Raw genomic sequence first — 23,680 nt, forward strand, 5'->3', positions numbered from 1 at the left:
TCGATCGTCGGCCACGGATGGATGCGGTGGGTTGCGTGCCCCCTCTCTCGCCAGCGAGCTTCTTAGCGTCGATAAGCGCTTCCTTTTTGTCAGCGGCGGCGGTGGTGAGAACAACGGGTTCGCAAAAGTGGGTTTGGTGGGTGAAAAATCTGCTGCAGTGGAGGTGAAGGTGGAAGTGGGTCACAAAGGGCCCCGGAGTCGGTGGAAGAGGTTTGGAGAGAAAAAAAAAAAAGAGCGCGGGGTGAGTGGGTACGGTCAAGGGCGCATAAGGCGGAAGAGAGGAGGGGTGTCCCAAAGGGCGGCGGCGAGCGCAGCCTTGGTGGGGTCAGAGGAGAGGATGGCGAGTGGTGCGCAGATGCGGGCGAGGGCGCGTTGGGGCAGAGGCGAGGCGGGCCGCCTCCGTCTCTGCCTCTCTTTTCGGAGAAAAAGGAATAACGGTATTTTGATAAGTTTTCTAAAATTTCGGCCCGAATTTATAAAATTGTAAAAGGTAGTCTAGTTTTGCAAAAAATCAAAACTTGTGAATTTTTATGCAAATTGTCCTTCGATAATTCGCGAATTATTGCCCAATTATTCGCGAATTATTAAAAAATTTTATGAACTTTCGGAATATATGAATCATAAAAAATATGAAGATGGAGACGATAATGAATTTTGCTTTTTTTCTTACTTAATCTACTTTATTTTATAGGTATCGATTTTTATATTTTTAAGAATTATAACTATTTATGTTAGTAGTATAAATATAGAAAAAAAATTTAATTTAACAACTAAATTTTTGATCCCGAATTTTTAATCGGTGAATGTATAATTTTTGTATAAATCGCGTATTCGAATAATTGACGAACCTATTTTCTAACCCGTATTTTTCAACTAATTTAAAAATTAAGGTATACCTTTTATTTGTATTATACTCGTCCGTAGAATCTGAATTAACTAATTATGATTTACAACAGGGGAATCTTTATACATTTTTAACTTGAGGGGGTCTCCGTTCATTTTTACCATAATCCCTTTTGGGGGGCTTCTTTTGTCCTCGTCGACGAGTCATTCCCGCTCTCCTCTCACCCCTCTTATCCCATCTCCTGCAGGCGATCGCCTCCTCCGCAGTCGCAGGTTTTTTCGCCGTCTTCCTCTTCCTCTGCTTCTTGTTGTCTTCGTTTAGATTCCCAGACCTATGCATCCTTCTCCTAAATGTGCGTCCATTGATAGGTTTCTTTATCCATTTCGGAATCTGTGTTAGCTCCCCAGATGCGATTTCCTCTTCATTGTTTGGGAGGAATCCTCTTTTAGGGTTCGTTTGAGATTGTTAGGAGATTGGCGTTACATAATGGGAGAAAGTGCAATGTGTTCTTTGAAAGTGAGCTTAATGCGCCCGGAACTTTTAATAATGTGTCAATTGGTGAGTTTCATCATCTGATGTTAGGTTAGTTGATAGAAAAATGATGTAAAGAAACACTAATTCGATGTTTTCAGACAGAAATTTTTTTTTTTCCTTTTTTTGAGAGAAAGGTAGTGAGCTACCGCTTTGTTCATTATTTAGAAATAAATAAGCTAGAAGTGTGAAGCATCTATACTTCGAATTCGAGATCTTGGGTACTAATCATCAAGCCCTTAGCCAACTTTGTTAGGTACGGTCAGTAAGCTCTAATTCGAACTTGGGACACAAACTTAGCTGTAAGAAAGCCTCTGTTCACTCGAGAAAGATATTTGCTAGTAATTTGACCATCCAATTTGTTAAATGGTAAGCTCTAATCCATGTCTTTAGGGTATACGTGGGTTTGAAAATGGCTTACCCCGCATTCAGATCAGTTTTCATCAGTAAAATCAATGCCGAATAACAAAATGGAGCAATTTCATATGTCTACAGAAGTTTAGGGGGCATTAAGTTCGTGTTGTAAGAATAATGTGCGAAGTGAAACTACGATAACCCCTTTTTTGATCGTAATGATTCAGTTAGAATACAATTTGTGCGGTCCCATAAGAAAGCACAAAAGCATATCCCTTCATGTTTTTGGCCCAACTTTTCTTTGCCTGATAGCTTAGCCCTCAATACCAAATGGGCCCTATGCACACTTTGGATGAGCAGTTTCTTGGTCCTTTAAAATGTTTGTTAATGGAGAACCCAAATTCTATAGGGTTTAATCTGTAATTTCATCTGTCTATTGCTCTTCTGTTTATTATATTTCAGCAATTCTATTTTTTTTTATTAGAGATTGTGGGGAGGATCTTTGGATAAATTGTTTTCTTGTAGAATGACTAAACTTAAAGATGGAAGATAAGCAGGATAAGGTCCTGTTTAGCCCTGCTTCTATTTTTGCTTTCAGCTGTAGTTTTATGTAATAGAACATTCAATAATCAAGAAAGTCTAGAGCTTTTACTGTCATAGTAATAAGAAATGTGATCTTAAGGTCTAAAAATAGAAGCTCTAATTTAAAATTTTTGATTCTACTGTAGACGTAAGTTGTTATGGCAAATGTAATATAGTGCTTCTCGTAATGGCACTTTGTGTATACTGTGGAGCATTCGACAAACAACACTACATCTTACAACTGGTCCAAATAGGCCAAGATTTCGATAAATATTGCTGTCTCTTAAGTGTATTCAGCTGTTCAAGAGTTGCTCATAGTTTGGTGTAAGCTAGTTAGGTATAGCTTGAGGAAAGAAAGAAATTTTTTTATATTTCACTTATTTAGTTACTAATAGAGGCACCTTTTGTTGAATAAAGTGTAGGGCCATTTTGAGTCTGGATAGACACCACATGAGAAAAGTTGCATCCAACTGATTATGCAGTTGTTGAGTTCTACTGTGACTACTTGGTGCTATGCGATTTATACTTTTGTAGCATATGAGTATGCTCATGTATACAGCTCTCATGATTCATTTTGTGCATGATTAAGTTGAGATTGTTTAGCATTCTGAGTGGCTGTTCTTTTACTTATTTGACGCATTCTCTTTTTGTATTGTTAATTTTGTTGACTTTTACGTGTCTTCCTGTAATAACATACATCAAGTTATTGAGTCTTTAGGAAGTCTTCTTATTTCTGTAACGACACAGTTCTCTTAGTGCATTGTACTTGAATTACTTTTTCAATTATCTGCATTATCCTTCTGGCGATTATGTACAAATTTAGGTTTCTTGTGATTTAGTTTTTTCTTTCTGTTCTGCACATGTATAAAGGGCATGAAAAACCAAATATTTTGGCATTTAGAAGTAATTTTACATCTCCTTTGACTTCTCACTGTTCTGAATACATTATGAATTTTTGCTTTTGTACAGCTCCCAATGAAGAAACCACTTTTTCCTATGAAAAGTGTAATCGGCCATGAAAAGCTTGAAGAGGAAGATCTATTGAAGCTTTTGAGACAATATTTTGGACATTCTGAATATAGGGGAAAGCAGTTGGAGGCTATTAATGCTGTTCTATCAGGTTTTCTCCTCATATTTTTGATTATTTTCCAATATATTTTCATAATCATTAATGCTATTCTTTTCCTTATGATTTGTGTTTATGTTATATCTACAATTGAGAAATGTTTTGTTAAGCAAAGCCTTTTTAGAAAAAAAGGCGGTGTTGTGAAGGCTTTAAAGAATCTTGGTTACCTTTTTTACAGGAAGAGATTGCTTTTGTTTGATGCCAACTGGAGGTGGCAAATCCATGTGCTATCAGATTCCTGCCTTAGCCAAGTCTGGCGTGGTACTTGTGGTCTCTCCCTTGATAGGTGAATGATCTCTATTGTAGGCATTTTAGGATAAAGCTTTTACAATTGAAAGGACACTATGAAACTTATGAGACATTTTCTGACGATGTTGACTGTGGCTTTCAAAACTTCTGAGCAGCACTGATGGTAAGCTTGTTACTATTAACTTTCTACTGTGGTGTTGTTTGGCTAGTTTATGAAAGTTTATGTGGACTCATATATGTAGGAAAACCAAGTTGCTGATTTGAAGAGTAAAGGAATTTCTGCTGACTTCCTCTCTTCAACGCAGAGTCGGCAAATCAGAGAGAAGGTCAGTACTTCATTAAACCATTTTCAATGACTTTAAGAAAAAAATCAGTGCCTTTATGCTCAGTTTTATGTTAACTCAAGGAACACTTTTCTGTTAATGGCATACTTCACTCATATTTGCTGCTGCTAACCGAGTTGATTCTCTACTGTTGTTTTAGTGCAAACTGCACTTAAGGAATGAGTTTATTTGGCTGGTACGTCAGTTTAGATGTTTTAGAGTTATTAGTTTGCGACTTTGTGCATCTAGCTATTCTTGTAAGCTTTGGCAAATAATTAACAGTTGTTTTATGCTCTCGTGTTTTTACTTATCTCTATGTCATAACATAGATTGCGATTGTATATTGCTTTCTATCTCTATGTAATCGATTCCTTCTTGCTCATGTCAGTCAGCATGGAGCGGCACATATTGTGCCCACAAAATCTTTGATTCTTCTGGTGCACTTGTGCAATCAGCTACTTTAGCCCCAAAAATCATCTTTTCATATATTTCTCCCATAGAAGAGTTTTTGATTTCATTTCAATTTCGTCTTTTCAAGTGTTTGTGCTTTTGAATTATTGAATTTGATGGGACCGAAAGTAGTTTCGGTTACATGTGTTTCCCAATTCATCATTCTCATCTTCATTAAATCCCCTTACCAATCTCCAAATAATACGATGAAATTAATGGCAAACAGTGGGCAGATCATTTAGATCTTTCAATTTAAGTATACTTATGCATTTTCATGATGAAATTTGATAAAATTGAGACCTGTGTCTTGATTACCCCTTGCATAAAACTTTGCTTTCATTTGAACTTTACACTTTACCACTGTTTCAAATAAGTCCAAAAATTTGAGATGATCACTGAATTTGGCTGTAGGTTTGACATATCACATTAGTTTTACGATTGGACAATTATCTAAATTATAAAATATATAAATGTAAATAAAAGAGATTTTCTTCATAATTAAAGCTATAAAAAATGGTTATTCATAGAGAAATTTATTGTGATTACTACATGTAACAACTATTCTCGACCAACTTGCTTTATGAAATTTTACACCAAATTCAAACACCATCAAAAATTTTTTGGGCCTCTTTGACATAGTTTTAAAGTACAAGGTTCAAATAGAAACTGAATTTTTCGCAAGAGGATAATTGAGAAAGAGCAAGGTGCAAGAGGGTATTTTGCAATTTAGCCATAAATTTGGAAGAAATCAAGACCTAATGAAATTAATGAGATATTAAGTTATATGATAACTTTTACTTTCTTTAGAATTTTGTTTGCGTCATAAATGTTAGTTCTTCCTAAAATATTTACTTCTATGATACTTTCATTACTTTTAATTTTTTCTAATTAAAACAGTAAAATTAGATTATGTTTAATTTATATTTTAATAGAGAAATTAAAAATATGGTTTGCGGGCTACTAGATTTGGGGTCCCGGTTTGTGGTGGATTTTTAAGCTGGTCGGATCGTGGAACAAATGCTTCAGCCGTAATGGAGCCAGTGTGGAAGGCTAAGCGGATTTGGTGTTGGCTGGGCAGGTCTCCTACTTCCAGACCTCACCCATTTGCATACTTACACACAACCTTAAAAATAATAATTTACTCAATTGGTTGTAATCCCTAACATTAAATGTCGACATATAAATTGGTTATACATATGAATTTGGCAACGTAATGTATACATATTTTTTAAAATTGTTGATTTCTAGAACAAACTAGTATGGAGATACCAAATTTTACACTTTTAAGTTTTTGGTTATATATATATATATATATATAATTTTTAAATTGAACTATTATTTTAATTATCAAATATCTCTGTGCACAATATGTATAGATACACAAGGTGCAGACAAATAATTTGAATCGTTGTGGTCCCATTGGCCTATAGGCTACAGGATAGGCGTGGACCATACCTACATGGTTTTGCACCTCGCAATTTTGGAAAAAAGAATGAGCATTAAGGGTGTGTTTTTTTTCATCGAAATGGAGTGAAGTGGTTCTTGACTGTAAATGTCCACTTTTATTGTTTGGTTCACTATAAATTCACCTTCGGTTGAAACTCAAACTCCTCAAACAACCGTAATTGACTTCGGCCCACCCAAGGCTGAAGTCAATTACGGGGAGAAAAAGTTAGAAAAAAAATCATAAAATATTAATGAGTGAAGAACTTTAGCTTTTACGTCATTTACTTTCTGCCAGACAAATAGCAGAACTGGGAAAACTTAACTTCCATAGCTATAGAAAGAAACATAGAAGGAGAAGTGATTTTCACCTGAAGTCTAGTTGATCTGAAAGTTTACTTCAACCTAATTTCACCTTTGATGAAACAAACAAGCCCTAAAGAGCATTGCCTTGATAATTTGGGGAAACCATGTTTATTCATATTTTATTGGTTTGGCTTTTTGAAATATTTTGTATTGGATTGTTTTGGCTTGGAAATATTTTGTTTGGTAAAAATGTAACCTTTAGTTCACTGTGAAATAAATCCCTGAACTTTTTTTTTTTTTTGATTGAAACTCTTTAAACTTTTGATTTTTTTCTTTCTGAATTAGGTAATTTCGGCATAAAAAACTGAGAGAGGAGATTTCATCAATTCGTGATTGATTTCTCCAAAATTAATAATTTTAGTAAACTTTTTAGCAAACAAAATGGGACTTACTAACGGCTAATAATTAATTAAGTAATTAAATTTGATAATTTATTTTAACTTCACCAAGAATAGAAGATTCAAAGAAAAAGGGTGAGGGGTCTTGATCTGAATGGTCTACAGGTGAGGGGGTCAATATATTTTTTAACTTATCTCTATGTCATTGATTGCCATGGTATATAGTTTCTATCTCTAGGATCATTGATTCCTTCTTGCTCATGTCAGTCAGCATGGAGCGGCACATATCACGCTAACATAGAATCTTTGTTTCTTATGTTGCACCTGTGGAATATAGAGAAATTTATTTATGTGATTACATTTTATTGAATATAACAATTGTTATCGATCAACTTGTTTTACACCAAATTCAAGGACCATCAAGAATTATTTTGGGCCTGTTTGACACGGTATTAATGTCCAAGGTTCAATTCGAAGCAAAATTTTATGCAAGGGGATAATTGTGACAGAGTAAAGTGCAAGATGGTATTTTGTAATTTAGCCTTAAATTTTGAAGAATCAAGGCCTAATGAAGTTAATGACATATTATGTGCGGATTTTAACTTTACCTTCTTTAAGCTTCCTTCTTTTGAGAAATTCGCGGGCTACTTTTTTGTATAATTTGTTCGTCCAATTAAATTTGGGTAATTTGTTTTCATATATATACGAACGATAAAGATATTTTATAAAATCAGTGAGTAATAATGTGCAAAATGTTTAGATGCACCTATTTTAAGCTTCATCCATGCATTATTATGAAAGAAATTGTTGAAATTTATGGGTAAATTTTGCAAAGTCTTTCCTCCTTACTTGTCCCCTAATTAATTTCATTAAATCCACATCATTTCAATTAATTTCGCTACATCCTGTTGAAAATTTCCTTTAAAGGCCTGAGAGAGCTAGGACAAGTACTTGGTAAGTTTTCTCTTTTTTCACTGGAAAGTCTCGGAAGTCTTTAAAACTCCTATAACGAGCAGTGCACAACTTTATTCAGCGGGGTTATTTTGCACTAGCAGCACAATTCTCCATAGTTTTCATGCACATTACATCGATGAGTATTTGTGGTGGTAGAGATTCCATTGCTAAATTACCTATTTAGGTTTTAGTAAACTATGTTAATAAACTTGTTCTTTCTTCATCAGATACTTGAAGACCTTGATTCTGGTAAGCCATCTGTCAAGCTGCTATATGTGACTCCTGAGTTGGTCGCAACATCTGGATTCATGATGAAGCTAACGAATCTTTATAACAGAGGGCTACTGGGTTTAGTTGCCATTGATGAGGTCTAAATTCATTTGTATATTCAAGTAGGAGCATATTGCTCTTGATATGAGACTTCATGTTATAGTTTTGTTCTTATTTTCGACAACTATTTATCCAACTTGTATTTCAGGCTCACTGCATTTCTTCATGGGGCCATGATTTTAGGTATGCTAGATAGATGCCTCGTATGATGTGTATTGAGTTATTTTGAGAATGGTAATATATTTATGGCCCATTGCTAAATGATTGAGTCTACTTTATCACAATGCCAGACCAAGCTACCGCAAATTGTCATCTTTGAGGAAGCAACTTCCAGGTGTGCCTATAGTAGCTTTGACAGCAACTGCTGTTCCCAAGTAAGTACTAGCTTTCTCCTCCTTTCTTAGGCCTGTTGGTTTAGTGTCATATGAAGTTAAAGGATTAGGGGTTTTTCGTGGTTCAACTCTAGTTGTATCAATAGAAGCATTGTAATCATGTGATCCTCTTATTTCTATACAGGCAGGGTATAAACCCGATAATTCAGGTTGACTTCCTTGTTTTGGGCATATCGCATACGTCAGTTCTTATTATGCTTGCCTCTATATTAACTTGTACTCTAGGACCAAAGTTTTTCTTTCTATCAGGATTGTACTTGGGATTAGCACTAAAAACCTCCTGCCGCAATATTAATTTTTGCTGCTGCTTTACGTATTTGTTTACAGAGTAAGGAACTGATTTACTGTCATGCAGAGTCCAGAAGGATGTGGTTGAATCGTTGTCTCTACAGAACCCGCTAATTCTTAGGTCATCATTTAATCGACCTAATATATTCTATGAAGGTAAAAGGTGCAGATGTATTTGGTTATAAATTGACTTGCTTTCTGAATCATGCGAGCCCATAATTTCTTAATATATTGTTCTATCCTATTTTTTAAGACCTAATACTTGTTTAGTAATATGGGAAGATAAAAAAGCGAAAAATCTTCTTCGTGTAGGTTAATCCCTGTTTTGAGATAATTCTCTGTCAAGTTCAAGTTCCTCACTTTAACCTTTTGGTTTCCGAGCATTATCCTTACTTTTAATCTCCAACTGAATACATGAATTTTATTAACTATTCAGGTGTTGTATGTAAAATACAAGTTAGTATCTGGTTTGCTTTTTGATTTTAATATGGAGTTTTCTTCTGACGTATCCTATACTGTGAATGATGCAGTTCGTTATAAGGATCTCCTTGATGATCCTTATGCTGATATGTCAAATCTTCTGAAGTCCTGTGGAAATGTTTGCTCAATTATTTATTGTCTTGAACGTTCTACCTGTGACGATTTAAATAGACATCTTGACAAGCAGGGTATTCCATCAGCTGGTATGTGAAAGCTGAATTTCCTTAATTCTAAAGCTTTTTCTTGTTCATGATTTCATATGTTTGCTGTTTCTTCTTTTAGCTTACCATGCTGGCTTAAACAGCAAAATGCGGACTACTGTACTTGAGGATTGGCTCTCGTCTAGAATTCAAGTTGTCGTTGCAACAGTGGCTTTTGGGTACCACCGCTCTTGATTCCTGTTTTAACTATGGCCTTGTTTGGCCAAACGGTGTGGCCTGCTTGCGGGCTGCAGCGCTTATCTACTTGGGGAATCTCCGATTTAGAGCTTCCCCAAAAATACATGGATGTGTGGTTGCCATGCAGGCTGTACCGCTCATCTACTTGGGAAAGCTCTGATTCGGAGCTTCCCCAAAAATGCGCTGATGTGCGGTTGCGCGTGGCCGCATGCACCCGCTCCCAAACAGCTACTATATCTACCCTGTCCATCTCAGTGCTCGTAGCTATTACAATATTTGTAAATTCTTTGACTAGTGCAGCAGAGTGCTTCATGTTCGACTTGATTATTTGCGCTGATTATCATGGAAGCTTCACCAAGTTTATGCCTGGCTAAAGAACTATACGAATTCTATTGAACTTTTTGACGGCCTATCTAATCATTTTCTGCTGTCATTTCCTTAAATATATAATGGGATCTCTATTGAAAGTGTAGTATCGCATTGAATTATTTGTATACTTAAAAAAATTTATAAATCACTTGCCAGTACTTGTAAGAATGAATTAGAAGGCACTTACTGGGCAAGTTTGCTGATGTAAGCATGATTCTTACAGATGGAGGATTGTTATGCAAATTTTTGTCTTGGTAACTTGTTTAAAAGAAGAGACTCTTTGAAAATCCTTACAAAAATCAAATGACCATGTGAAATAGCTGATGATACCTTAGAAAAATTGAATGGCCTCTAGAGTTTCATTTTCACAAAAATTACATCGCACACAAAATGAATATTAAGTACTTGAGGATCTAGTTGGTGATACGGAAATGTCTTTCCCTTGACTCTTAATTAAACTATAGCTATATAGAACTTTTATCTCTTTCCTTTATTTCAACGGGCACTTTTTTCTTGTTGGTAAACACTTCCCAACCTACCATTGGCTTACTAATTTGTGTTCTTCTTACATATGCTTTTTTGCCTACATTTGGGCTATGCGCATTGATTCATGGATTCTTGGGTGATGCTTCTTTGCAGAATGGTACAAATATACCTTCTATTCTAATTTGCACAAAATTTTCAATATTCTTTGCTACACTGTACTTAATGGCTTATTGTTCTCATGGCATGCATATCCTCAGGGTATAGATAGAAAAGATGTCCGCATTGTTTGTCACTTTAACATTCCAAAAACAATGGAATCCTTCTATCAAGAGTCTGGAAGAGCTGGTCGTGATCAGTTGCCTTGCAGGAGTGTGTTGTATTATGGCTTGGATGATCGAAGAAGAATGGTTTTATATGAGAAAATATGTTCTTTTTTATTAAAGATATTAGTTTGACGTGATGGATGATGTTCCATTATTTTGCAGGAATTTATTTTGAGAAATGCTGTTAGTAGAAAATCACAAACTTCATCCTCTTCAAAGAGCTTATCTGAGAAGTCCTTAGCAGACTTTAGCCAGGTGCTTTACTTTTCAAGTGCAATTAGTGGTAACAGTCAGAAAATCAATTTACATCATACTTAATACTTTATTCCATGCAGATTGTGGAGTACTGTGAAGGTTCTAGCTGCCGTCGGAAGAAGATCCTTGAAAGCTTTGGAGAACAGGTTCCACTGGGAACATCTTTACCAATCTTTTCTTTGCTTCATTTTCAGGATTTTTTTTCATATATGCCCTTCAAAATAGACCTATGTCTTTTACTATTTTGTTTCCCAAATTATAGGTCTCGACATCATTATGCCAAAGGTCGTGTGATGTATGCAAACATCCAAATTTAGTATCAACACACTTGGAAGAACTTAAACGTGTGCCCGGCGTGAGGAGGAATAGCTTCCTTTCAACCATTGTTCAAAGGTACCTTTTGAATATTAGATTGTTGGATGCTGTATTGTCAGCTTCTTGTTCTTTTCTGACCTACTGTTAGAAGGTAAAAAATTGCTCTTCTTTTACCGAAAAGGCTATCAATTACACAGAATATAGTTTTACAGAGATATTGGAGCTATGCTTAAAGTAATGAATCCAATTCCCACATGCGCTGTCATGCAGAGAACTTTTCCCAGGTTGTTCTTTATGCCTTCTATAGATGCATAAATATATATTTTTTTCTGAAAGCCAGATGGGTGGACATACTAAAATGTGTAGCTGGAGGGCATATCGTGAGGCTGTTAATGCAGAGTAATGTTCTAAACTACATAAAAATGCAACAACCTCAGACATCATGAGCTATAGTTTTTGTCTGTCATTTTATGACCTATGAAGTTCTGACGGTCAAGGTGAATACTGATCAATTTCTTTCATCTTTATCAGTAATCTCAAATCAAAAACTGGCTGGTCTCTCCCTTGGTCTTTAATTGTTTGCACATAAATTATTTACATCGAGTATATGCTGGAATCCTAGTATTATGATGATTTAATGTTGCACTAGCTTATGATTGTCTTTTGATTGTTACTTATTCGTGATATCTATGCTATTTTTGCCAGCTCACTAGTAACTTCTTCAGTTGATAAGGATTCTGAGTTTTGGAATCGAGAAGATGAAGCAAGTTTATCGGGTGAAGACATATCAGATTCTGATGGTAAACTTTTTTTTCTTCTCGTGTCTATAATTATATGCATATTTCTAGCGCGACGACCTGATTTGCTGCCTTATTAGGAATATGATTTTTAATGACATGATATTGTATTATCAAAGCAAACAGCCAAACACATCTGTAGATGCTCTTTTTTTCTTTTTTTTTTGAGTCTACAACTCTGTTCTGACCTTGAACAGTTTGAATTACTAGGAAGATTCCACACCACTGCCAACGGTAACAAACACTTTCCATCAACTTTTGGAAATGAGAGCTAACATTTTTTCTTCTATTATTTTTAAATGGATAGATGGTAAGGATGTAGTTAGCAATATTGCCATGTCAAAGATCTCATCTAAAGCTGCGTTAAATGAAAAGTTTGAAGCTTTGGAGCGGGCAGAAGAGGCTTATTATCGCAATAAACGATTGAATAAGAAGGTACTACATAAGTTTTTTGGGTTTTTTTATGCTTTAATATGATTTTTGGCGTTTTTATGGTTTCAGAATATTATATTTTAAACCCAAGTATTTATGGCTGTAATTGGTGGTGAATTTGTAGGACAGTGGACTTGTCGACAAGAAGGCTATAACAGGGACATTAAGAGATTCGAGCAAAAAGAGGCTATTCGACGCATTGAAACTGGCTGAGCAGCGTGTCGGGCACCTATTGTAAGAAAGGATTCCTTCTTCCTTTATTGATATAAAACATAACCATCTTTTCATTTGCTGTAGCTGTACTAGCTTGGTATTTACAGCTATGTATCACAATGTTCTGGTATATCATGTATGTTATCGTAAGGAAGTACAATTCATCTATCTGCTATACTTATAAAAGGCAAAAATTTCATATGCATTTTGTTGTGCTGATGCTGTTAGTGGAATAGACATTCTCCTTGGTGTATTAAATTACATATGAGGATGCCTGCTATATTTAACAGTTTAAGTAGATGCATGGCAAAAAATGCATTTCCTGTCTCATTGAGATTCCCTAGAAATTCGAAATCATTTACTTCTTTACCATTTTTGTGCTTTGATCATTCAATTTTCAAAATGTCACTCTGATTGACTACGACTTTTATGCATAATCCATGTTGTTTATTGCCATTTCAAATTATGGAAATTGCCCTCATTGTGCCGGTTTCTATCCTTTTTTCCCCAAAAATCTTCTTCAAGCCTCACAACTAGTCTATCAAATTCTCTAGTCATTATGAATCCCACTGCAACAAAGTATCTACCATCATTCTAGAATCTCATAGCTGCTGTTTGAACCAAGCAAAAAATAGATCTGTTTCCTCTTGGTTGAAACAATTGTATAATCACTCATACTTTTTTTTTTCCCTTTTTTGTTTTTAAGGCCTAATCTGGAGGATTCTGCTACTTTGCTCGAAACAGAGTGCTTCAGAAAATATGATAAGGTCGGCAAAACTTTCTACAGCTCACAGATAGCAGCTACAGTTCGGTGGCTATCGTCTTCAAATTATGAACAGATACAGGACCATCTTAATGCAAATTCATCTGTGGCTACAGTTAAATGCACACCTGATTCGCTCCCTACAGATCATGCTTCCCCTCCGGCAAATCATGATTTTGGGAATGAAATGCAAAGAACCACTAGTAATGAAGAAAACAGTAATAATGCTTCATTAGGACATTCAAATACTGTGGTAGGGATGGAAATGCCGATTGAGAGGACAAAGCTTCCGCAAATTCCATCCTTTTCGGAATTCGTTACTCGGAAAGGGAAGGAGGGATCAAATTCTACAGCTGTAAAGAAGAGGACTCTGGAATTTGACGAGCAAATAAGGAAAGTTCCGAGAAAAAGATGAGATAGAAATTCTAATTCCACTTTTGCGATATTTTGCTATCATCATTGCTTCTATTTATCTCGTTTGTCTAATCAACCATATGTGTCCTGAGAACAATCGATGTAGTAACCTTCACCTTCCAATCCTCAATGAGATAATTTCACAAATACGTACAAGGTACCCTGTTGATTGAGTTTTTTATTTCTCCAGGTAGATGGAACTAGCTTAGTGGGTCTATGAGGTTGTTTTGTTTGCAAATTCTACAATGGATAGGAATGCAAGCCTTTTTCCCTTGGGTTTATTGTTGGGACTTGAGTTTGCCCATTTGAAATAGATCAAACTTGGATGATCCGAACTCAGATCTTCTCTGCTGAAGTTGAAGCACCCTAGAAACTCGAGATCTCAGCCATAGCTCACAAAATGGCTGAAACACTCGGAAGAAGAACTGTCAAAGCAACTACTGTTGCGCCCCTAGGTTGCCAATTTGGTCCGCTCGGGCACGCGCACTGATCCGCCAAACGGGTAAGGCCTCCCCTAACCGAACAAAGCGGTAATATATATCAACCTGTACATTCATATATAATAGGTGTACCAGTAATATCAGAGTGCACTATTAAATTGAACATTCAACTAAATTGAAACTTCATTAGGATTATATCATTTGAATCGCAAATTATTACAAGTCTCTTTATTGTTACAAAAATGGGTACTGCTAGACCTCGCTAGGTCTTTACTGCCTGACACCCTTGCCGTGATCACGTGCCTCATCGGCTGTGTTAGGATCTAAAAAGGAGTAAATCACAGGGAGTGAGAATCACTGAAAATTCTCTGTGGGTGCAACTACCAAAAATGATATTCTACACTCACTCGGGCCATTAGAGGCATTGGTAGGGAGAGGATAATAACAGTTATTTCTATACTAGAAATGCAATAAATAATGTACAATTACAATGCTTCTTTCACTCAAATTGCTATTATGCCGTTGGTTTCAGGATCTAAATGCCCATCGGCATGGGCAGTATCTATCATGCCGTATCGTACAAACAAGATATCTGTGCGATACAGCTTCGATGTCGATGGCGCATCTCAAAATCCTTTATTTTTTAAATTAGTAAATTTTTTAAATTAGTAAGTAATTTTCTCAAGAAAGTTTAAAAAATTTGATAAAGATATATAATAATCAATTAAAATATTTTGTTGTTAAAGAAAATAAATATTTCATGCTAGCATGTGTCGGCACATATATTTTTTACGATTAACATGTATCGGCATGACCTGTCATGCACAGTGCAGACAAGTTTCTGGCACGATCCGTGCTACGGCACTTCAATCCTCTCTCTGGTTGTATAGGTTTGCTCAACTACCCCATATCTCTAGCCATCTAATAGTTCCACACCAGACCTCATGGAGAGCTGAGGGAGATCGTACGGCTTTCCAGACATACACCCCAACTGCATATCTCAAGGAAAGCCGAGGGAAATCATACTACTTTCCAATTGGTTGATATACACACACATCTCATGTAGAGCCGAGGGAGATCGTGTTACTCTCCAAATGGTTGACATACACACACTTCATGCAGAGCCGAGGGAGATCATACTACTCTTCAATTGGTTGACATACACACACCTCATGGAGAGTTGAGGGAGATCGTGCTACTCTCCAGTCGGTTGATATATACGCACACCTCATAGAGAGCTGAGGAAAATCGTACTACTCTCCAATCAGTTGACATACGCACACACTTTATGGAGAGCCAAGGGAAATCATATTACTTTCTAGTCGATTGACCTACACACACCTCATGGAGAGCCAAAGGAGGCCAGACTACTCTCTAATTGATTGACAAATACACGCCATTATTCCTAGCTTGTTCTTTTAGTTCAAGACTATCATAGAGTTCACAGCCTCTATGTCTCACCTTAGCTTTTACCTAAGTTAGATTCCACATATTTCAACCTACATTCTAGGTTATCAGTTCTACTTTCCATTCTCATAAAAAAGGTTTAAAGCTCTAGTTTTTTCTAACATACAACCTATCAAATTTAGAACAATATTTATTAATTTAACATGCTGAATAAACAAAAAATTGTGGACAGAAAAAGAGATCACCCATTTTCGGTGATATTCCCCACCTCAGCCGAACTCTCTACTAATAAGGTGAGCTTTATCTCTCGGAGCACTAAGAATAACCCAAAAAATGGTCCTAATACCATTAGAAATCCAAATATCCCTATTTGATAACCTGAAACTAAAAGTCCTAAAAATTCTAACTCACCTTTCTCTTGTAGAATTTGTAGGAACATTTAGATTAGTTCTTCTACTGGTCACATTTTGGATTTAGTTGATATATTTTATGTTCCAAATTTTTCTAAGAATTTAATTTTTATTTCGAAACTTGTTGGATTGGGATATAGTTTCAGTTTTAATAATAAAGTTTTTTCTTTATCTTATAAATCTCAAATAGTTGGCTATGGTGTTTTGGAAAATAATCTATATAAAGTATTTTTAGATGATTCATTTAGTGAAATCCTTCTTACCATGCACGAAAATATTGGATCAAAACGTGGCATTAATAATGAAAGGTCATCCATATTGTGGCATAAGAGGTTAGGACACATCTCAAAACAGAGAATCCAAAGGTTAATTAGAGAAGGCATTTTAGATGATTTGGACTTCTGTGACTTTGGAATATGTGTGGACTGCATAAAAGGAAAGCAGACCAAAACTTCCTCTAAATGTGCTAAAAGATGTGATGGAATATTAGAGTTGATTCATACCGATATATGCGGACCTTTTCCTCTATCAATTACTGACCATAAATATTTTATCACGTTTACTGATGACTACTCTCGATATGGCTATCTCTATTTGCTTAAAGAAAAATCTGAAGCATTAAATGCCTTTAAGGCATATAAGGCTGAAGTAGAGAATCAACTTGAGAAAAGGATAAAAGTAGTCAGATCAGATAGAGGTGGTGAATATTTTGGTAAACAAACAGATAAAGGCCAAATCCCTGGGCATTTTGCTAAGTTTCTGGAGCAGTGCGGAATTGTTCCACAGTACACCATGCCAGGAACACCTGATCAGAATGATGTTGCTGAAAGAAGGAACCGCACATTAATTGATATGCTCAGGAGTATGATCAGTAATTCTACCCTTCCGATATCATTGTGGAGTGAGGCACTCAAAACAGCCCTGTATTTTTTTAATCGGGTCCCTACTAAGGCTGCTACTAAGACTCCTTTTGAGCTTTGGACAGGTAGGAAATCCAGTTTAAGACATTTTCATACTTGGGGTTGTGAAGCTGAGGCCAAATTATATGATCCACAAATAAAGAAATTGGACCCTCGAACTATATTAGGATATTTTATTGGTTATTCAGAAAGGTCCAAAGGGTATAAATTTTACTGTCCATCACTTCCTATAAAGATTGCAGAAACTAAAACATCACGGTTTATTGAGGACGGTGCAATTAGTGGGAGCTCTGAACCTCGATTCAGTGAATTTGAGAAAATTAAAGAGCATTCGGATTCTGTATTTGACAGACCCACTATTGTCCCTCATGATTTGATGATTTCTATTCCAGTAGAACAACAAATCATTTTAGAACCCAAAATCATTATGAACCTATTATTGATTATTCACATCAAGATGTACAAGTGGATAATTTACATCAAGATGTACAAGTGGATAATCCACATCAAGATGTACAAGTGAATAATCCACATCAAGATGTACATGTGAATAATCAGATAGATTTAAGAAGATCCTCAAAACAGAGAAAAACCGGCTATATCCAGTGATTATATCGTTTATCTTTATCTGAATGGCCAGAGTTTAGATGATCCTCTTAGTTTTTCTGAAGCCATAAATAGTAATAATTCTACGGAATGGTACAATGCCATGAAGGATGAGATTGAATTCATGAAACACAATAAGGTATGGGATCTTGTTGAGTTACCTATAGGAGTTTAACCCGTAGGATGTAAGCGGGTTTATAAAATCAAATGGGACTCCAAAGGTAACATAGAGAGATACAAGGCCCGTCTTGTGGCAAAAGAATTTACTCAGAAAGAAAGCATTGACTATAAAGAGACTTTCTCTTTAGTATCTAGAAATAAATCTTTTCGTATTATTTTGGCTCTGGTTGCTCATTTTGATCTCGAGCTACACCAGATGGATGTCAAAAACCATTTTTTTAAATGGGGATCTCTATGAAGAGGTGTATATGAATTAACCTGAAGGATTCTCGCAAAAGGAAAAGGAGCACTTGGTATGCAAATTAAAGAAATCAGTATATGGACTAGCCTCCCGACAATGGTATTTAAAATTTAAACAAACTATTTTAACTTTCGGTTTTAAAAAAAACATTGCTGATCAATATATTTATTTAAAGGTTAGTGGGAGTAAAATAATTGTCTTAGTCCTTTATATTGATGATATTTTGTTTGCCAGTAATGATCTTGGGTTATTGCATATAAGTCCAGTATTGCTCCTGTCTAGAAAGGGGATAAGCTTAATGCTTTTTAGTGTCCCAGAACCAATTAGAAATTGAACAGATGAAAAAAACATATCCTATGCCTCTGCAATTGGTAGTCTTATGTATGCACAGACGTGCACATGTCCGGATATTGCTTTTGCCGTTGGATTACTTGGCAGGTATTAAAGTAATCCAAGCATTGAGCATTGGAAGGCTGCTAAAAAAAAAGAAGAAAAGGTTATGAGGTATTTGAAAGGAACTTTGGATCATATTACATGTTACGAGACCACATTACAGGCTATTTGGCTTAGAAATTTTATCACAGACTTAAGAAGTGTGGACTCCAGTGCTCGTCCAATAAAGATTTTCTGTGATAGTTCAGCTGCGTTTTCCTTTGCCAATAACAACAATATAACGGAGTGTAAACATTTGGACACTAAATATCTTGTTGTGAGAGAGAAAATAGATGAATGTTATGTTACAATTGAATACATTAGTACCAAGTGTATGATTGCAAACCCAATGACCAAGGGGCCGGCACCTGGGTCTTTTACAGATCGTGTTAAAAGTATGAGTTTGATTAGTTTTTTTGATGTATAAAGTTGTAACATCTATCTTTTTTCAATAAAGTTAAAGTTTAATGCAGCTGTGTTGGACCATTTAATAGTCATAAAGTTTCGCCTATTAACGAATGAACATACATTTTAAGTTCATTTATAAAGTTGTGCCATATAAAGTACTCGGCTAGAAGGTGAAGATGATACGGTAATTATGGCAGAAAAATTTCGTTATGAAGAGGTGGACCGCCATAGTTCCTATCATTGTAGTCTTTTAGTTTGAGCTAAAGATCAAGTGAGTTCTAAGGTATTTGACCATAAAGTTTTCAATAATGCGCAATAAAGTTTGGAGTATAGAAAATCCGTTAATAGAATATAATTAATATGAGCCAAGTGGGAGATTGTTAGGATTTCCATATATTGTGGCCCAATTAATCATATTTAAATTAGGATTTGCTATAGATAAAGGTCAATCCTAACAGATTTAGAACTATTTGATATGGTATATTTTATCCCTATCCCATCTATTTTAAATTTAAATAGAATCCTAATCAGACTTTGATGGGAAGTCGATTTGGACTCTATATAAAGGGGTATTGGTCCTGCCACCTTCTCATATGCATTCTGGTGAAGAATTACCATCGGTTCCACACCATACGATAAAGTGCCTGAGATAGGGGGAGAAACCAAATCACCCAAGTTCGGTTCGTGACTTTCAGATCATAGCCGGACTTCACGCTTCCGCAAGATTGATCAAGAATTTCTTCTCTTTGGCGCTCTGTGAGTTATCTTATTTTATTTTTGATCCTGAATTTTGGTATGTATTTAATTTTCGTTTTATTTTACATACCTATAAATATCTATCACCCCCAACAATGGTGGTTCTTCTTTGGAGGGTGAAAAAGAGAAAGGAGAGAGTAAGAGATGGAGTGGAGAGACGACTCCTGTTAGATGATGGTAAATAATAAGTATCTTCTTTTATAAGGTTGCAATAATAGCAACTAATTCCGTGGGTTGGTGGCTCGCGTTGAGGGGCTCGGGGTTCCGCGCTCGTCCCCGGCGTTCTCACTGGTATGGTGAAAATTGGGTTTGGATGGTATCTGTTCTCTTCGGCTTTTGAATTCGAGTTCTGCATAGTATGCATGTTTCAGGGCATGTTTTACTGTACTGTAGGGTGCACTAATGTTGGATGAAATGTTGTTTGAGTAATGTTTCTCTGTGCTAGGAGAATTATTTTTGAACTTGGGCTTGAATACTATCAGTGGTCAACGGGTTCTAGTACAAATGATGAGTTATTGATGAGAGGGCATTCAAATCGGCGATATGTATCATCAAACATTATTTAGACCGTTTGAATTGCATATAAACCAAATTTCATGCCTTTTCTATATTATTTACGTAATGATTGATTCTTTGATCTATTTAACACTCTTGATCACGGAAACAAGATTAGTATCCTGACCTTTTTAGGAATATTCATTCGCAGCCATATATTTTAATGTATGCTTATGGACCCCAAAAAAAAAACTTGAAGCGTGAAATTTGGTTTCTAAATAGTTCGAATAGTGTAGATCATGGTTGACAGTGCAAATCATCAATTTTCTATGATGCACAGATACGGATATGGGGATGCGGATAGGACACGATACGGACACGGTGATATGGGAATTCCTAAAACTTTTAGGATACAATATGCGAGGTTTACTTGAATAAAATATTATTTTAAATATATTTAAATATATGTTGATTATATGTAATGATATATTGAGGACAATTAGGATTATATTAAGAAATATACTTTGATATGCATTAACTTATATAATAATTATTCTACATCTATTTATAGAAACAGATAATCAATTATATGAAATAATAATTCAAAAAATATCAATCAACCATTATCCAACTTGCTCAAATGATAACAATAGATATTTAGTCGCACAAACTAGATAATTAGCCATTCAACCTTTATGTTTGTTTTATTAGTTGCACATGGGCCTGTTTGGCCTAGCTTCTGAAAAAGTGATTTCTGAAAAAGTGATTTTGGTTTGGAGAAGTGATTTTGGTTAAAAGCTGTAAAGCGTTTGGCAGAGTTTAGATAAAAGTGATTTTTCTGAAGTGATTTTGAAAAGCTGTTTGGCAAATTATTTTTGATGTTTGCATAAATTAATATTTTTATTAAATTTTATTTTAAAATAATTTAAAATCTAATTTAAATAATAATTTAAAATTTTAAAATTTAAAATAATTATGAAATTTAAAATTTAAAAATATAAATATAAATTTAAAAATATATATAATTATGAATTTTAAAATATAAAATTTTAATATATAAAAATAAATATAATATAAATTTCAAACTTTAAATTAAGATTTAATTTAAATTTAAATCTAAATTAAATTTAAAGTTTAAAATTTAATGTAAAAATATAATAATTATGAAATATAAATATAAAATATTTAAAATATTATTTAAATTAAATAATTTATAATATTAATTAATAATTATGAAATTTAAATTTAAGAATTAAATTTGAATATTTTAATTAAATTTAAAATTTAATATTTAATATTAATATTAAATTTAAATTTTTAAAAATAAGTTAAAAATTAATTGAATTTATAATTTGAAGATAAAAATATTAATTGAGAATTTAAAAATTTTAATTTTTGACATGATTTGAAATTTGAAATTTGAAATTTTAAATTTGAAAATTTGAAATCTAAAATTTGCGATTTGAAATTTTAAATTAAAATTTAAAATTTAAAATTTGAAATCTATTTTTCAAAATTTAAAATTTAAATGTTAAAATTTAAAAATTCAAAAATGAATCTGAAAATTAAAAATTAAAATAAAATTAAAATAAAAATAAAAAATTAAAGTTTTAATCCAAAATCAGAATAAGATTTCAAGAAGCAGCTTTTTTCTGTTTCTGATTCTGGGACCTTCAAAATCAGTTTTCTGATTCTAAAAAGCAGAATCAGATTTTCAAAAGTGAGTTGCCAAACGCTCTATTGAGCCGAAAATCACTTTTCAGCCCAAAAGCGCTTTTTAAAAGCTAAGCCAAACACCCTCTATGTTATGTTTGGTACATTTATTAGTAGGGAGCCTGTTTACTACTGATAGTATACTGCCTTGACTTCTATCTTTATATTCCCTTGCTAAAATCTCTGGGGAAGTAAAATCACTCATTGGAGCTTCTATCTTTAAGTCTCAGAGAAGTTTTTTTGGCTGCATAAGCACTGGAATTCTCTATTTGTCAAATGCACTCAAAAACAAAAGCAGAGCCTAGTAGGCACTTAAATTCTGATAGTCATTGAATTCGGATTTGTATCTATAACCATATTAGTGGTATTCATATTCTCATTCATTGTGAGAGAAAAAAAAGAACTTGGTGACTGCTGAGTCCATTCACAATTTGCGAGACAATATGGTTTCAAGTTCGGATGGGTTTGGGGTATTTTTCTTTTACTTTAGATAAGACTCTGGTTATTTTCTTCTATATATTAGTGCGATATTTTATTTTTCTGTTATGTTTCTATATTTTTGAACAAATTGTGGATATACCTGATATCCATATTTATATAAAGGCCTAGTTCGAGAATGTATTGTCTTAAAAGCATATTTTCATTATGCTTTGGAGGCTCCAAAAAGTGTGAGTAGTTTGGATCTTCTCTTCTCTTATACTTCAAAATTGTGGCAGAAACAGCTTTCTGAAGGTAACGTCCGCCACCATTTCATAGCGTTGAAAGAGAAGATCTCTAAACCGCTCTTGGATTTCTTATATGTTTAAGACATCTAAAGCTCTGATGCATTTGGGCAACACACAAGCAAATATGTCTTCCAAGTCAAGTATTCATTTAATATCTGTTATCAATTTTCGCATTTGTATTACGGTAAGAAATATAAACACAGGTTGTCTTAGCTATCTGTTTGTTATCGGAGTTATATTCCTCCCTACCCACAGGCACTGTGGGTGCTCCACTTCGTAAGCAAGGCCAAGCTCAAGGGCAAGCTAGACTGCATGAAGAGCTTTGGGTGGACGGAGGCTCAGTTTCTCGCAGCATTCTAGAAGTCCCCAGTGATTGTGACGCTGTCGGAAAAGACGATGAGTGCCAAGATGGAGTTCTTCGTCAAGGAGGCTGGATTTGAACCTTCTCTCATTGACCGCCATCCTGACCTGCTGAAATACAGCTTGGATAACAGAATCATTCCTCGCCATCGTGTCCTCTTGATGCTTATATCTAGAAGTCTTTGTGACAGAGAGTATAAACTCTCCACTGTTATGGTGTCATCGGAGAAGAAGTTTGCTAAGTATTTCATTGCTCGATACAAGGAGGAATTGCCAGAGTTGCAAGAGATTTACACTGCCGAATTTGGTAGGCAGCATGCCAAAAATTGTTCATTCAGTCCTCAGATAGAGGAGTGTTAAGGCTTCAATCTCTCACTCTCTTTGCTTTGTTTCTTCCACGCAATCAGTGAGAAGGTGGTGTGCGACTTCGGCATTTCAATACAGTTATTATATAAGCAAGTCAACATGGGCATTTATGGCCAAGTGAGAAGCTTGTACGAATTACGATGTAGTGTTATTCTTTTCTATTACAGCCTAAGATTTTGTTGTTAAACTAACCCGAAGAATGGTTTTATTATGTAGTTACAGACATCCTTGTAAATGCATTAATTATAGCCATCTTTTTGTATTCTGTGTAAACTGTGGGATAGAATGAACATGATATTGATAAACTGGTCCACAATGCCTTGTAGGTCATTGAGCTGCAGTACATTCGCCCAGTTGATTTATTGCGTGATTTCATGGACCTCTGCCTGTGCTGGTGTTGGACCGA

At 34.9% G+C, this 23,680-nt stretch overlaps 1 protein-coding gene and 1 long non-coding RNA gene across 8 annotated transcripts; both read left to right on the plus strand.

Moving 5' to 3' along the window:
* Positions 1,018–13,975, plus strand: LOC109711528 (ATP-dependent DNA helicase Q-like 3). Of its 7 annotated transcripts, none has more exons than XR_002216634.1 (22): positions 1,171–1,402; positions 3,281–3,431; positions 3,616–3,723; positions 3,842–3,849; positions 3,929–4,012; positions 7,788–7,928; positions 8,039–8,073; positions 8,181–8,264; positions 8,638–8,726; positions 9,101–9,253; positions 9,333–9,429; positions 10,457–10,460; positions 10,561–10,710; positions 10,789–10,881; positions 10,962–11,027; positions 11,144–11,274; positions 11,409–11,480; positions 11,902–11,996; positions 12,301–12,428; positions 12,555–12,659; positions 13,345–13,405; positions 13,518–13,596. XR_002216634.1 is itself a non-coding variant. In XM_020234634.1 (22 exons), exons 1-22 carry the CDS (start codon positions 1,331–1,333, stop codon positions 13,635–13,637), a joined length of 2,052 nt encoding a protein of 683 aa, XP_020090223.1. In that variant the 5' UTR covers positions 1,187–1,330; the 3' UTR covers positions 13,638–13,782. The 7 variants fall into 7 exon arrangements, 6 of the variants coding, with proteins under 6 accessions (XP_020090222.1, XP_020090224.1, XP_020090223.1 ...); XM_020234634.1 differs by having other exon boundaries at positions 1,187–1,402; positions 12,550–12,659; positions 13,518–13,782; XM_020234633.1 differs by lacking the exon at positions 1,171–1,402 and adding an exon at positions 1,018–1,116 and having other exon boundaries at positions 12,550–12,659; positions 13,345–13,975.
* Positions 19,847–23,585, plus strand: LOC109711196. The gene is made up of 2 exons (XR_002216532.1): positions 19,847–20,534; positions 22,804–23,585. It is a non-coding gene; the product is annotated as an uncharacterized LOC109711196 (long non-coding RNA).

This window comes from Ananas comosus, linkage group 6 (genome assembly GCF_001540865.1).
Source record: "Ananas comosus cultivar F153 linkage group 6, ASM154086v1, whole genome shotgun sequence".
Classification (NCBI taxonomy): Eukaryota; Viridiplantae; Streptophyta; class Magnoliopsida; order Poales; family Bromeliaceae; genus Ananas; species Ananas comosus.